At 40.6% G+C, this 17,500-nt stretch overlaps 1 protein-coding gene across 1 annotated transcript in view; it reads right to left on the bottom strand.

Moving 5' to 3' along the window:
• lamc3 (laminin, gamma 3) overlaps window positions 1–17,500 on the bottom strand; it is a 71,132-nt gene that overhangs the window by 18,164 nt on the left and 35,468 nt on the right. The window contains exons 9-12 of the mRNA XM_027004143.2: window positions 17,313–17,432; window positions 11,195–11,393; window positions 6,325–6,428; window positions 3,061–3,300 (exon numbers count right to left, since the gene is read on the bottom strand). Coding sequence (XP_026859944.2) covers window positions 3,061–3,300; window positions 6,325–6,428; window positions 11,195–11,393; window positions 17,313–17,432 — 663 coding nt within the window. The remainder of the gene's footprint in view (window positions 1–3,060; window positions 3,301–6,324; window positions 6,429–11,194; window positions 11,394–17,312; window positions 17,433–17,500) is intronic.

Raw genomic sequence — 17,500 nt, 5'->3', positions numbered from 1 at the left:
GTCTCTCTCTCTTTGTGCATCTCTCACTTTCTCATTCACTCTCTCTGTTTCTTCCCTTTTATATCTTTACCTCTGAAAGTCTGAACAAGTCCATCAGTTATAAGCAGAAATCGTTGGAAAGGAAACAGTTTCCATTGGATCCAACTATTCCACTATAAAAATGTATTATCTCAGGCAGTGGTGTTTCAAAGACAACACATACAATTACAGATGATAAATGAACATAAATATATTTTTTAATAACTTTCATACCTCTATTTTATAACTTTATAATCCATTTTAAGATTTTCTCTTCTGAGTTATGTGACAGCATTATTTGGTGATTATGAAGGTCGAGTACTATAGTTCTGTGGCAATTATGTTAAGCGATAAGATCCACCAGATTCACAGATCCACCAGATCCACAGATCCACCAGATCCACAGATCCATCAGATCCACAGATCCATCTGATACACAGATCCATCAGATCCACAGATCCATCTGATACACAGATCCATCAGATCCACAGATCCATCAGATCCACAGATCCATCAGATACACAGATCAATCAGGCGTTATTTGCAAGGCACATTGTGCCACATCAGTACATGAGAAAAATGAATGAGAAAAAGTTAGGAATCAGTTTGCAGGCATGTACATAGACACATGTACAGAGTTACTGTTCGAAATGCATTACTTCATTCAAGTTTAATGATCCTAATCTAATTACTGAGCACTGGTGGAAGAGGGGGAAAGAGAAGGTCAAAGAGAAAGGGGGAGTAAGAAAAGAGAAAGAAGAGAGAATTAAAAACTCCCGTCTCGTACCTATTCCTTTCACCACTCTCTCTCTGCCACCCCCCTCCCATACACAGCCCAATTTAATGGATGGCAAGTCTTAAATTAATGCTCCCTGGACAAATGCACACCCAGAGAGGAGCAGCAGCACTCGCACGGCCCTCTGTCTCTCTCACACACACACACACACACACGTGTTTGAAGGACGTAGCCTTGTTTTCATTTTAGGCCTACAGCGTTCCTGTAGAAGCGGTGCTCTCTTATGTACTCCTGCTGCAAGTATTAACATTTCCAATCTGCTGTCTGCTGGTGAGCAAACAGCAATGACACAAGCTAGAGAACTTTTAATAAATCACAATTATGAAGCATTGCCGGCACTGCACTCGGGTGGAAACTCAACTCCCCTGTTATTTTCAACCAAACAAACATGGCCTAAGATGAATGACAGGCCCATTAACCAATTAATAGCCAATTATAGCCTAATTTGAATATCTGGCAAACACCCTGCCCCACTCACGCATAAAAATTAGAATGTTGTGGCCTTTCTGCATGCAAGTCAGCCTCTTTTGAAGGGGAAACCAGATTGAATTAGCCTTCATCAAAGGACTAACAAAATGCAATTAGGCGGGTGACTTCAAAATGAGTTTAAAAGACGTTCTGTTTGGTGGTGCCATGTAGAAATGAGGAATGACATGCGCATATGCTAATAGTAAGTGAGTGCATTTCCAGCAGGGGCTCATTTCAAGCCTAATTTTATTTACTAACCTGAGGAGGATTTAAGCACCTAAATGTTCCCAAGCAGCACCCGCTGCGGTTGGCATTCAATCCTGCTTTGAAGTTAAACAGGTTCAGAAATAAATGTGCGGCGCAGAGCCTTCTCCTGCTCTCCAGGGATGGGCGGGTCTCCGGCGCGTGCATGCCCTCACTCTCCTGCTCTTCCTCTTCCTCTGCTCGTGCTCCTCCTTCAATTTGCTCCTTTGCCTTCAACTTCCCCTTCCCATCTCCCCCTTGACCTTTCTAACAGCTTAATAAATGAGCACCGCCCCTTCTGTTTCTCTGTCTCCACTCAGAGCAGATCGGGTCATGTCTGACATTAATTTGTACCGTTAGAGTCTTGTACCGAACTAATCACATATTATGCTCATAAGAGGAATGAAGGGGGGGGGGGGGGGGGGGGCTCAATCTGCAGTACATTGAAAGGGACTAAAACGACTCCTTAGAGTGTACGTGTGTGGGGGTGAGAGAAAGAGATAGAGAATGAGAAATGGAAAGAGAGAAAAGGGGGGAGAGACCAGTGATTCAGATGCGCTGTGAAAGGAGAAGAGAGAATAGCAAATTAATCTGGGTGAGTTAGAGTGAAATGGTGGCAGTATACAGAGAGAGCCAACACACACACACACACACACACACACACACCTTCCATTAACATTAATTAGCTAGGGGTTGCCTAAAGGGGCTAATGAGAAAGAGAGAACTGACGGTGAACTCTGTCTCTGCTGTACATGCGTTGAAATCACTGTCCAGCTTGTTAACTGGGCCATATTATATATATATATATAGACAGTGAGTGAGAGAAGCTGGACATGGGTGAAACAATGAAGGAAGATCGAGATGGAATACTGAAAAGGTTTCCAAAGATAGATGCAGAAGTATTGGGAAATGTTGAAGGACAGACAAGAAAGCTGAGAGGTTAGAGTAGGGGAATGAGAGATGAAAAGCCAAGGATACTGGAAGAAAATGGTGGCACACACACACACACACACACACACACACACACACTCACACACACACACACACACACACACACTCACACACACACACACACACACACACACACACACACACACACACACACACACACACACTCACACACACACACACACACACACACACACTCACACACACACACACACACACACACACACACACACACACACACACTTACCTAATCATCTAAAAGAAACCCTGGCAGACCTTAAACCCCAGTGAGTTCGTTTTTGAAATAGAAATTGGCTCAGTAATGAAATCAAACATGCATGTCCTATTTCCCAAAACAGGCACAGGCGTTCCAGTTGTAATCAGTGATCTTTCTACTCTCTGACTAATCCACTGCATTCTCTCTGCAAAGTCTCTTACACAAAAACCACTGAACATCTCTCCACCCCATCATCAGACACACACTTGCATGCACACGAGCACACACACACACACACACACACACACACACACACACACACACACACACACACACACACACACTCACACACACACACACACACACACACCTGTTTCCGGGTGGCAGGTCCCATGCTGGTTACAATTACAAGGCACGCAGGGTGAGTATGGTCCACTGCTAGGAGTCTCCCTGCTGAAGCCCGATGCGCAACGCTCACAAAACTGCCCCGTGAATCCCAGCGGGCATGTGCACGCCTCCACCCAAGGGGCCGGTGGTTGGTGGGGGGTGCTGGAGTGGTCCTTAACCAAGGTCGCAGAGATCAGGGTCACCCCGGACAGCTGGGAGGTATCTGCGGGAGAGTTTGGAGAAAAATGAGAAAGGCAGTTAGGTGTTTATAATGGGCTTTCATTGAAATGTCTGACAACCTTGGCCTGTTTAAAATCAAAACCGCAGTGTGGTATAGGGCAGCGTGCAAACTTGCACTCTGCTATGTCTATATGCTTCACAGTTGAACATGCTATTTATCAAAAAAAAGGTCATTAGTCTCCCTTCCATGTCAGCAGCATCAGTTAGAGAAGTACTGTGCATCAGCATCACACTTCTGCAAAGCTTTACTGAGTAATAGTTTAGAATGTGCCCTTAGACTAGCGTTTTCCAGTACTGAGTCCTGAATAGCCCTGTTGTGCACATTTGTGATTTCACTGCTCAAACGCACCCCCTTCCCTGATTTTAGTGTGATGGGAATGCTAACCTATGCAGGACTGGGAAGCATCCACTTAGACTCTGAGCATAGCAAAAAACAAAACAAAAAAATAAACCCCCTCAAAACCCTTATCTAACACCAGCATTACTGTAGACATGTGATGTAACGCATATGGGCCTGTTCCTTCAAACAAAGGCACATCTCAGCTTCAGCTTCCTTTAAGTTTAGCGGTAGGCATTTTGAGTTTAATTGACTTTGGCCTGCCTCAATCACTTCAGCATCTGTACCATGAAGGAAAGCGAGCACATACAAGTCAGCTAATTGAAATGACTGAAATTATGAAGATAATGGCATACATGCTTGCGTGGCATAGACGAGATTGGGATAGCAATCTTGCACTGCCTTCTATTTACTAAAACAATGACGACAACACACGAATGAGTTAAATGTTTGTCTTCTGTCACGTAACCACCCTGGAGGGCGGAGAGGCCGATAGGGAGAATCTATACAAGGAACATTTAATCACATATCTATTCCCGGCTGCTTCCCGGGGGCTGGGATGCATCGTTCAATAGGTGAAGGTGGAGGAGAAAACCTGTGCAGTGCGAGGCCCTATCAGTAGAGTGGTGTAAGAGCGGAATGGTGAGATCCACTGATAAGTCACTAGAAGTTAAATTAGGTTCTGTTTTACATCAGCATTGACTTTGACATAAAATGTTCCTTGATCCAGACATGATTTTTTTAAACTGCTGATGTTGATTTCTATCTACTTGAAATGAACGCCCATTAAAGCATAGATGACTGCATTAATGAGCTTGTGTAATGATATGTGTTTACTCTGTGATTATCCAAGTTATTCTGAGTCTCTGCCCATTTATTGCATGATGTTACCACCAGCTTGTGAGGCAGAAGGTGCACTTGCCCTCCATGGATTTGACTTTTAAAACCATGAGCTGCACAGCAGAGTGTGAACAGCCTTGACACACTTGGAGAAGAGCCCTAATCTCTCAAATTCGCTATACTAATTAATATGGATGTGCCTAATCCTCCCCACCTATGGGCCAGACATGACACAGCTGAGATTTGATGCCACCGGTAGGACACATCACTGTTGTATGAAGACTGTTTAGTCAGCTGTTAGTGCTTCAGTCAGCTACAACCAAAACATGACAGATACATCTTGCCAGACAGCGGTTAGCAACAATTAAACATTGAAATATATAATTATATACGTCTCCTAACACTATAAAAAATGTAACATTAATATTGTTGTAAAGTCATAACTGTTAACAGCTATTGTTGTAGCCTTATTAAGCTGCACTTCTTATTAAGCTGTGTGAGCTGGTTTGGCTTATTAAGATGAATTAGTGATTTCCCAGTGAACAGTAGTTGGGCTAGCTTGTCCTATGACACCAATGTCCTTGCATACTCTCAGGGCCCTCATGCTTTTTTATATGGACAGGTGCCAGCCTACTGGTCCTGGCAAACAGTCTTTGATAAGTGTATAAATAAATGAAGAAGAGATAAATTAATCAATATGGAATGAACGGTACAACGCATTGGAGGTTAAAGGGCATTTCTCTCTCTCAGGTACCCACAGATCCTCGGAATAATGATAAGGACATAACACATACTCACAAACACACACACACACACACACACACACACACACACACACACACACACACACACACATATTGGAACCAACAAACTTTCTTTTGTCTATCTTTAACTATGCTTATAACCCCCTCTCCACACTCTAACAGAACTACAATGTTCGCAATGGCTATAAATCCATACAAAGATGCATAAATACACATACATACACACACACAAACACACACACTCAAGCGAACACGTCACACCGAGAGATGTGTTGCATCAGAAGCTGGAGCTGTCAGTGTGTGTATCATAGAACAAAGCAGCTGCTGTTGTAACGAAACATTTGACAAATGAATAATAATGGACTAGTAATTCACTTCTATTAAGAAGGACAATAGCATGCCATCCAATAAAGGACATTCTTAGCAAAATACCTCATGTTTTTGCTTTATTCAAAGCGATAATTAGATGATAATACCCCCAGTGCTTTTTAGGTTGTGTGACTTTTTCTCTATCCTCTCATACCACATATTACAGTTTGTATGCATGTGGATATGGTTGTGGGAATTCAGTAAAAAAGAGGTCTCTAATATGAATTTTAACATGAGTGTTCAGAGTCTCACTTTGCATTTAGAAAAGGAGAAAGACTAACTCCCACGCACACACCACACATACGCACAATAGTTTTGGTGATCCTATTAGGAGGTCAGTAAGGCAACATTTGTACAAATGTGCAAATTACATCTTATTAACCCTAAATATAAATTTATTGTTAACTTTAACCTGACCTTAACCAAATAGATACCTCTAATTTGTTATTATAACCTAGTCTTTTGCAGCAGATTGATTTAGATTTATGAGAAGTTCTGTTTAATAGAAGACTTTAGAACTGAAAAACTGAATATAGTAGTATTGGGTTATTCTGATAGCTGTCATTCCATGTCTGTCAGTACTTAATGTTTATGACTGCCCTTTGGCATTTTACTGCATGTAAGCAGACATGGGCATATTGAGGCCCCACAAGTATATAAAACAAAAATGAACATTTGAACACACACACATACTCACAGTTCTGACCACCTGCATTGCTGATGAGTAGTACAGTCAAGTTGCTGAGAAGACGTTGAAACTCAAATGGAGGAAGGGATGGAGTTACTTCCCGTTCTGATAATCTGTGGATAAAATTCAGGTTTATTCACCCTGAGTGCTCATTACAAATGTACATATGCACATTACACTGTGGAGTATTTATTATGAGCTATATAAGATGTATGCACAATAAAGTGATAAATTATAGTTTTGGGAAGGCAGATTTAGGCATTCCAACTCTGGTTCTTTAAAAAAGGCCTATCTATTCTCTATTTACTTATGTATTTACCAGTCAGTATGTGCTGGATCGCTCTAATATGAAAAGCTGAGGGAAAATTTGTTCCTAAGGTCCTATTTAACACACTTAATCTTGCATATGAAGCCCACCATTGCGATGCCCACTGGGTATTCACATTTTTTTTTAATCATGTGCTGTTACCCACTGTTAGACTTAGTATTTATCTCATAATAAACAATTCCTTACCCAGTATCTTTGTTCATTGATCTGACAACAGCTAGTTGTCCAACACTGTTTAAAATGCCTTAATTGTTTTTTAGGCAATTTTCAGAACTTCCTCTTCCTTCAAAGGAGACGTTTGGAGACAGTTGCCTTTATAAGCTTTCTATGTTTTTTAAGCAGGAATAACCTTATAAATAAATTCTAGTTAGATTTATGAGGACACCATAGCACAAAGTGTGCCCTCCTCATGGTATGTGATGATTTACTATTACCTGTATTTTTCAAGAAAATGTGCTATTTCAATTCCACAAGACTTCAGTGCAGCTTTTGATACAGCTAACAGTTTTTTAGACTATCCTGAGTGTCATGTTTGCATTTAGGATACTGTTTAAAAGTGGTTTCTCTTTTACCTTGAAAATCACCCTTTTAAAATGTTTTTTCTCTTTCTTGGTGGCTGTCACTTGTGGGTTACATCATGGCTCCATCATGGGCCTTATTTTGTTTCATGTTGTGTGCTCTTGGGTGTACAGGTGCTACACATATGACACATAGTTATATTTGTCACTGACAGCAAGTGATAATGAATCCTTTCACCTCTTTCTTAATTCTTTAAGTGATATTAAAATATGGGATGTCAAATAATATACTCCTGTTCAACCATGACAACTGAAGTTATCAATAAACACAGCCATGCTAAAAACCTTTATTTCATATTTGGTTCTACTCTAAAATTTGACTGTAAAGTGTGAGGGGTAGAGAGGAAGAGGTAGTTTTCCAGTTCTGTATAAAATGCAATAAAATGCTTTTTTTGGCATCAGTTAGACTTGGAAAAAGGTCTTCATGATTTATTTCATCCCATATTAACTAGTTACTCCCTTAACATGTGAATCTGCCGATTAACCTTGTCATGACTGTAGATGCAAAATGCAGCCTGTTGACTGGTACCACCAAAAATGTAGCATCTTTTTAGTGTACCCCCTCCACTGGTTAACATGGAGTTTAAGGTTTTTTTTTTTAAAGCGGTGCCACCAAATTCTGCCCTACATTCCACATCCAAAGCCTTAAGATCTTCTAATCAGTTGCTTTTAACCATTACATGGTCTCAGATGGGATTCAAAGATGGTATTTTGAAATCCAATTTGAAAACTTTTGTATTCTCTCTGGCTTTTGAGTCTTATTACATTCAGTGCTGCATTTTGTCTTATTTGTTCTCTTTTGTCACCCTAGGCTATTGCCTTTTATTGTTTCATATATTTCATGTTTTCTCTCATTCTTATAGTCTTTTTTGCATTTTGTTTGAAATCAGTTGATTGTATTGTGTTTTTTATACTCTACCTCTTCCCCTCATATATTTGCTTTCTGCTCTTCCACACTGATTCAATGCTTTCACTGAATTAAAATGAGCTGTTATGAACATGCCCTGGCAAACATAGGTTAATATATTTGTTCTGTTTGGGGCACCACCGCCATACCCTGTCAGTGACACAAACACACATGCACGCAGGGTAACACATTCTCACATGCACAGATGTGCGACTGTGACTGCTTCTTCATGTTTATTCATGACATCCACGCCCCACTGATAAACAGATGGAAATATCTGATAACAAGTAACACACACACACACACACACACACAAACATTGTGCTCGTGCTTTCATTATTCATATAGAGTATAAAAAAGAGAGATTTTGAGAATTACAGCAGCTAACCCAGACAGATAGAAAGGATGCTAATTAAAAGTCCTGCAAAGATCAGAAAGGCATATGTTTTCATCTTTAACAGGTCTATTTTGGGGAAGATTTAGTCAAAAAGGGGCTGAGATAGCAGAGAATGCCATCCAGTTGGGTTTATGCAGATGTGAAATGTCTCAGAACAAGAATAATTATGGAAAAATAAGTCAAGAGTCAGATGTGTATGTACATATATGTAAACTACATTTTACAGGGCAGGTTCGGTGACCTGTTCATTCACTACTTGCGTATAACAAATACAACATAAGATGCTGTACGCAGGGTCAGCTGATCGTGATAATCCATACAGGTTAATCCAAATCTTTGACCATATGTGTGAGCTTGATTAGAATAGCTGGACTGAGTTGTTTGGAATAATTGCATGTTCCTGAGTTGATGGGAAAGAGCATATACATCGAGACTCAAAACCATGACCAGCACGTCAGCAGGTTAATGAGAATGATGAGAGAGAGAGAGTGCAATAATTTTGCTGCCAGAACGAGAGCTAATGAAGAATTTTAAACTTGTTATAATCACCACAGACACTACAGGAAAAACAGCTGGGGCATGAAACGGGACAGAAAGTACATGATATATTACATGCGTGTGTGTTTTATTCTTAGATTAGTTTCAATTTCAAGGCTTTAAATAATTTGCTTTATAGTAGTGGGTTTTATGTATATATATATATATATATATATATATATATATATATATATATTTTTTTTTTTTTTTTTTTTAAGTGGATGGGGAGGACAGGACAATGAAAACTAGTAAATCAAGTACATCTTTCTGCATCTTTCCCTGTCTGCATCCCTTGTTGTGTACAGGAAAATCTGTTACGAACCACAGTACCTTGTTTCCATAGTTGTTAGGGTACGACTACATGACGCTGTATTACTGAAGTGTATCTTTAGTAGACTTCCATAAAGACAATTCCTTCCCCACTATTACAGTACTTTTTATGAGGAAACTTGGTCTGACAAAGGGTTTGGGTAATTTCACAAGTATGTTGTGCGAATGCCTTTATCGCTATTGCCTGTTTCAGTGTGTTTCTCCCAAAGGAATGGCTTTGCATTTGCTGGGACAGAGTTCCTTGTAGAGAACAATGCTAAATCCATGATCTAATTTTGTTTACAGTAAACAAACCTGCTCCTGAACAGGTATGAGCTTACATAGTTGTGTTGGTAAAATGTACAACAGTTATGAACAACGGATAAATCTGGGATCATGTCAAATTGATTGCTAATTCAGTAATCCATGTATGAAGAACGAAGCACAGTGCTATAACCTGCTCTAACACCTTAACAATAACATGCCCTGGCATTGGGAAGGATGACTGGAGAACAACTGACTCTAAAAGGGCTCCAATTGTGATAACAATCACCGAAATGATGCTCCCTAAGAGCCCATTTTGTGCATTTTAGAAAACCCCAGGCAACAAGCCCAGCTGAACAATTATGTGCTCATGATACACTTATTATGCTTAATGCGTCCCACAATTAGGCAATGGAACATAATTACACCAGTTCTTGGGTATTTTTAGTTAATTGAGTTAATCAAAGCACACACACACAAATCAGTGATGACCTATTATGTCTCTAAAATTCTTGTAGGGCATAAAAACTAATTCGCAATGGATTAGAGATGTAACCATCATAATTTTTAAATTCATCAGTAATTATTATTAACATTAATTTTTACTAACAGCAATTATTACTATCAAGACCCATTTATTTAAACACACAATTAGCTTATTGTTGTATGTTAATTATAATGTGAATTGAGCAGCTGACATAAATGCTTTGTTCATATACACACAGTGAGAAACCCAGTAGTCCGGTGGTTAAAATATTAACAGTTTAGCATGTGCAAAACCTAAAGCGTTGAGTGGTTTCTATTTTGAGCTATTCTAATAACCAAATCAGTTCGCAAAGCTTTAATAGCAATCATGGTAACAGTGTAAACAGACTTTTACACAGACTCATATTGTAGCAAACATACTGAAAAAAATGAACATAGTCCTGTTTCAAGCAGGTTTCTTACTGCCGAGATTAACTGACAGTCATTCAGTAACATCCTGTTTTCATATCCGCTCTCTTCTGAGGTAGAACAGATTGGCCTTAGAGCACAGAAGTAGATCCCTGTTACATAATCTTTGTTGCTCCTTTGCACTTTCATCAGAATGGTGAAACATGTTGGAATATTATATTAAAGCTTTGGGCAAATGAACAGTACATGCTTACCAAGATAACTTTAACTTAAGGTCTTTCAGCTGTTTCTCCAGTGAGTACACATACAATAGTACACAAGAACATATTGAGTCGAACATATCTAAGCCCTCTCATTAATGCACAGATGCTGCACAGTTAATTAGCCTAGTGTCTATTCTATGTGCATTGAAAGACTCATCTTGCAACCTGCCCGGTGGTGAAAGCAGTATGAGTTTATTTAAGTAAGAACCATTGTATATACGTTTTTGTATTTAATTCTTCATAGCCTTTTTTTCTGATGTTAGAAAGTTCTTTTGCAGTCTGAATTAATGCTAGCTAGTGGTTTGGGGCAGAAAAGGTAGAGTGTCTCTCTGCATTTCTGTGACACACACACACACACACACACACACACACACACACACACACACACACACACACACATACCTGAGTCTGAAGGAGTTGTGAAACAAATGGCCAAGCTGGCTACCAGGCTTCTCCTCAGCGTGCAGGTTGGCACTAACCGATATTCCAGATCCTTCTAGAATCACGGTAACACTGCTCGGCAGCAACTCCCAGGACTCAGCCGTAAACACCAAGAACAGGTGTTGCCCATAGCTCAGCAGCTGGTTCCCTAGAAACTTTTCTGCTAAGACAAAACAGGGAGCAACATTCTTCAATTAGATCCCAGTAGAGCTCAATTCAGAGAACTGGATTTTATTCTGTGTGAGTGGAAAACAGTTAATGTTAATAGCATACACATGTGTGGGCCAGAGGTAGCTCAGTGGCTAAGGTACTTGACTAGTAGTTGGAAAGTTGCCAGTTCATGTCCTGTCACCCCCATGTTGCCACTGTTGGGCCCCCGAGGAAGGCCCTTAACACTCAAGTTGTGTTCAATCATAATTGTAAGTTGCTTTGGATAAAAGTGTCAGCTAAATGCTGTAAATGTAAATAATATGTGTGATAACAGTTAGACTTTAAAACTCTGTGATCTGCTCTGAGCAGCAATGGGTGTTTATGTAAGGCAGCATGCTAAATACTGTTAATAACTCAATTACAGAATTTGTGTGAATGTGATTGTTGTAGATAATTGTGTATGAGAGATAAATAAGGTGAAGGAGGAAGATGAAGATTGTACATGATCTGATATCTAAATCTGATCGGTTACAGAAGGGGGTTTTCATGGCAGCTACATCTTTTGTTTGTATACAAGTAGGAGGATTGGAGATGTAGCCTCTTTGATCTAGCCATGTGTTCATGTGTGACTGTGTGTTCATGTGTGTGTGTGTGTGTGTGTGTGTGTCTGTGGGTAGGCATATGGGTAAGAGGAAGGGTATTATCGTCTCTCATCGCCTTCTGCCTCATTATAGACTATTAACTTCAAAGAGCTCTCACAGGATATGTCTCTGTCTCTCCTCCTACCACAGCCACTGTAGAACCTCCTGTTATCCAGGAGGAGATACAGGAGCCTCTGTGCCTGAAGCAGTCAGCTCAGGGCCCAGCTTCTTCCCATCATCTATCACTCTGCTGAACTCCAGACTGATAAACACGTCTGTCCATACTGTACACACTGTATTTATCCCTTCATCTCTTCAGGTGTTTATACTCACCAATACATGGCAAACTGTATACTGTAGACACTTCAAATATTTAGATTGTATTATAACAATAGAATAAAGAGAGAGAGAGAGAGAGAGAGAGAGAGAGAGAGAGAGAGAGAGAGAGAGAGAGAGAGAGAGAGAGAGAGAGAGAGAGAGAGAGAGAGAGAGAGAATCAGAATTATAGTAAAGTACACAGAGTTTCCAGAGAAACAGAATGTTTCAGACAGAGGTCCTTCATAATATATATATATATATATATATATATATATATATATATATATATATATATATATATATATATATATATATATATACACACACACACACACACACACACACACACACACACACACACACATATACTAGCATTCAAAATTGTGGTAAAGTACACAGTTTATAAACTGTGTAATTTACTACAATTTTTAATGCTAGTCAGTTAGGATGTTTGCAAAATCCCAGAAAGTTGTGTTGTGAAAATATCAAAAACTAAAATTGACTTCAGTTCTATAAACATGCAATATAGACATCAAGCTAGTCGCCACACTAAAGAAGTGCTGCTTCTAAAAAGGATCAGCCTAAGACAGGAGTTATATACATACATATAAAGTGTTACAACACAGCACCCATAGTAAACATCTGCTGTGTATTAAGACTAAAACAGCATATGCAATGTTAAGTATATGATAGAACAGTGCAGTCTAGCAATACAATGACAAGAAAAATACATACTGTGGTTTGAAATATATGCATGTGAAAGCATCCACTTTAACTTAACTTATAAACACAAATACATTCTATAACAATCTATATTAGCTATGCAAATATTCATCTGGAAATGGAATCAGGAACATAACTGAACCAAACGTAAGTATTAGTCTAAGGCTACATTCACATTACTAGCTAAATTGTTCAATTCTGATTTTTGGGTCAGATCAGATTTTCCTATCTGTATCTGTCTGTAATGTGATGCACATTGATGCATTTTTACATGACTCACCTTTGTCACCACTAACAAAATACATGGTATTTGTGAGGTGACCCATGACAAAATAGGCATGCTAGTAGCATATGTATGCATTGTATGTGGCTCTAGAGGACAGCGAACAGTTCATCAGCTGAACATCATCAGATTTGCATCAGATTTACTGGCTTTTGCTGTTTATGCAGCTGCTGGCTGTTCTCACTGTTGTTCTTCATTGCTGTTTCTACAGGGGCTGGCTGACGAAAAGCCACGTGAATTCTGTTATCATTCAAGCCACCTGGCCACGAATCAGATATTTAACTGATCTAGGACCACATACAATAGTGTATCAAATTTGATTTGAAGAGATTGGATACATCAGGGTGTTCACACAGCCCTGAAAAAATCTGATCTGTCACATTAAGGCAAAAAATAGCATTTGAGTCACTTCAGCCTGGTAATGTGAATGTAGCCTTTCCTTTTTCTATTACTTAGGAAAATGAATCGCTGGCTTCATTAATTTTAAGTTGCAAAGTGATGACCATGTTGTTGATTTTGAAGATTGCTGACACAGTGGGGTGTGTAAGCTCCTGCGTTAAACTATGCCAGCACATTTGAACACTGATGGAATATGGGCTGGTCAGTTAGTAAATGGCTTAAACCTTCAGCTGTGTTCCTGTATATCAGAAACTGTCCCTATAATTATGGACCAGCGTTGAATTCAGCCCCCATTCTGGAGAATGCTGAATGTAGCAAATAAGTCTTACCGCTGATTATTGGTGTGTGGTGAGGCAGAATTAACAGATGTCAGTCAAGCCTTTTCATTACAAAGTCCACCAAAGTAACTTTCGGAGTGAAAATAAAGACTAGAACTAACACTACCAACCCAGAACTCTCAGATCAGATCAGATCACTGTATGTTCCAAAATGTTGCTTGTTCTCTCTTGGCTCAAGTTGACAATTGCAAAGCGCCTGCTTGTTAATCACCCAGGATGGCAGTGAGGGATCTGAGAGTTGCTTGTACCCACAGGCATCTAGGAGTAGCCTACGTCGTGGTCTCCTGAAAAAGTGACACGTAAGGAAATAACACGTGAGGAAAGTTCAACTCCTCCTCATGCCGAAGGTGCAAAAAGAGAGCAACTGCTGCACCCCAAACAGAATAACCAAGCTAGGAATCATACGGGGCATGGCCGTTTCGCTGGGACTGATGGGTAAATACAGGAGCATGTGTTTTAGACTAGGCAAAAAAAGGAGAAGAGAGAAAAAAAGAGGTGAAGAGAGAAGGAAGGATAGCAGAATAACATACAACAGGATGGGGGAGGGGGCATGTCTGAAAGATGAGAAAGCGGTTCAGTGCAGAAGAGGCCCTTGACTTCTGTGAACTTCCTGCTCTTCAAGATCAAACGTGACGAAACATAGGCATTGACCTTCTCCTCATTGCGCAAATTAACTTTACCACCTCAGTGAGGCCTGATGTCATTTGCTGAACCTGGCAATCAGTGCCGGCCTTCACTTCTTCCCAGACTCAATTAAATCAACTCTGCCTCAGCCGCTGATGCAGGGGTGCACAAACACATGCGCTGAGCTGAACAAACCTCAGTGCTTAATGCGTTTTGGAGTGAGGGTTATCAAGATTAACTGTCAAAGTATACATGGAGGCAAACGTGACAAGGAAAGAAGCACCTGACTACATATTCAGTGTTCAAACACTGGAGAAGTCCACCCTTAGAAGCTTGTTGAGATGTCCAGCCGAAACTCATACCTCTTTTCTGCCACTGACTCTATCTTGCTCTCTGCCTCACTTTTTCTCCATCGGTGGAAATGATTTTGTACCTGATTGTAACCAGCTTCTCTGTGTGTGTGTGTGTGTGTGTGTGTGCATCTGTGTGTGTATGTGTTTTTCCATGATATGTGTTGTTTTATTTCTTCTCAAAGCAGTGATAAATGTTCAATTTTGTTTTCTCACCATGGAGCACATAAAGCTCTAGGGAAACACACACACACACACACACACACATACACACACACACACACACACACACACACACACACACACACACTGGACAAACTGACTCAGCCAACAGAAGGAGTTCTTGGCTGTGATGATCTGGTGATTCTCTGCCCATTGCCTTACTACTGACATGGCACCCTTGCTGTGCTGAGGGCAGCCCAATGTAGCATCCAAGAAGAGGGGTTTTCCAGTGAGGAAACATCTGCTGCTTTATTTAGACACACATGAGTACAAAAAAACAACATTACAACCAATGATACTTTAGGCCATCAGGAACCCAGCGCATTAAAAACATATTGCTATCACATTTTGTGCATTAATGTGAGGCACACTTACATATGAGATGCCTGCACACAAACCTTTCCCCAGCTGAGGCAGTCTGCACAGGACCTCGACCAAAATAAGTGGCAAATAGATTAGTGAGTATCAGAGAAAACGTATTTGCCCATTTGGCTTCCCGATGTCTCTCTTCCGCCTTGTATTATCTCCTCTGAAGAAGGCAGAGCCACATAGGAGGGATTACCAGCAGGAATAAAGAACCGAATGCAAATTAGGAAATGGAGTTTAAAAAAAAAAAACAGAGGGGAAGAAAAAAAAGGGGATAAAGTCCTTTGCTGTCAGCATGTCTGTAGTCTAAAATCTCTAAAGCAGCCCAACGCTGCTGAGGAGACATGAAGATCGGGAGAAGAAAGGAGAAGGGCAGGAGAGAAAATGAGATCACTAAAGGCAGCAAGGGAGCAATAGATCACAACAAGCCCTGCGCCATGGTGATAAGCAAAAGCGCCACAAAATGCTGTCAAGCGCTGCAAAGAGGCCAGCACCGCAACTCTCTGGATGCTTGGCCACCAATCAGTGGATAGGGGGAAGCAGAGATGGATGTCATGGAGCATGCACATGGGTTTGCACGTGCAAATACACACACGCGCGTGCGCAAAAACGTACGTGTCTACATGCACACTGCCCATCCTGTCCTTAGTTGATGACCTCTTTGTCTTCCAGCCTTAAAGTTGTGTATTAAGTGGAAACCAAAAACCTCATGTTGGCATTCAAATTGGAGGGCATTCAGCTTCTAAGAGCGCACATTGATGGATGTGCGCGTGTGCATGTGTGTGTGTATGCGTGAAGGCTGGCCTTTGATCAGACTTTGGACTGGAAGTCATAAAGACATGCTGTAACAGGATTGCTACTGCTGTGATCTGCCTGAAACACTTTGGCTAAGTGTCTTATGGTAACGCTAAATTATGCTATTAATGACACTACCAAGTTTCTCCATAAGCCTGTCACATGCAGACCGCAGAAACTCCTAAACTAGATCTTTTTTTCCTAATGCCAGCCTTTGTTAAGCCTCAGATTTGTTTCTGGCACAGGAAGATGGTTCTGGCTATTAGGCTGCCATTCATTAGTGTGAGAGGATCAGTGTGTGGTATGTTCAAGGCTAGAGGGGACCAGTTAGCATGATCTCATTTTTATAAGTGGTACCTATAGGTTTGGTTTATCGTTAGCAATGTAGGCTGACTCGCACAGCTGTGAATCAATATCAAGCAACAAAAGACAAAATACTGCTAACTCCCGCTACAATAGGTTAAACTCAGGAAACAATATCAGTGTACAGTTCATCAAAAATGCTAGTGAATTGGATGTCAGTCTCAGGTGCATATTCTAGATCAAATTTTAGACACTTATGTAAGTCTGAGGCCTACTTTCCACAGATCATCTGATGCTATGCATGCTTATATTCCTTGGATGTTGCAGGGCACTGCTTTCAAATAAGATGTACTAGGCGTCTCCTCTTTTAGAACCTGTGAAGCTTATTTGGCTAGTGGTCTCGTTATGCAAGCAGCATTCGCTGCACTAGTGGATAGCCCAAGTGCAGCCTCTGCTGTGCCACACCATTTGTTCTTCTAGCTCATCCATACAGTTCTCCCACATGCAGTGGGCAGTGCAGAAGAGTAAATGTGGATATGCAAGCCTCGGAGGAGCCAGTGGTCCTACCAGGTGCTTTGTAGTAGCCCGTGTCTTCTTCACTGTACGGTAGCAGGTAGACCTCTCCCTCCTTCCACATCAAGGGGGATTCTTGATGTTCAGAGAACTTGCCAACCCACCCATCAGGGTCTTAGAGGAACACATATATGCACACACACACACACACACACACACACACACACACACACATACACACA

This window comes from Electrophorus electricus, chromosome 6, assembly GCF_013358815.1.
Source record: "Electrophorus electricus isolate fEleEle1 chromosome 6, fEleEle1.pri, whole genome shotgun sequence".
Classification (NCBI taxonomy): Eukaryota; Metazoa; Chordata; class Actinopteri; order Gymnotiformes; family Gymnotidae; genus Electrophorus; species Electrophorus electricus.
The sequence above is the reverse complement of the archived record's forward strand: the minus strand, read 5'-3'. Positions and strand labels throughout refer to the sequence as shown.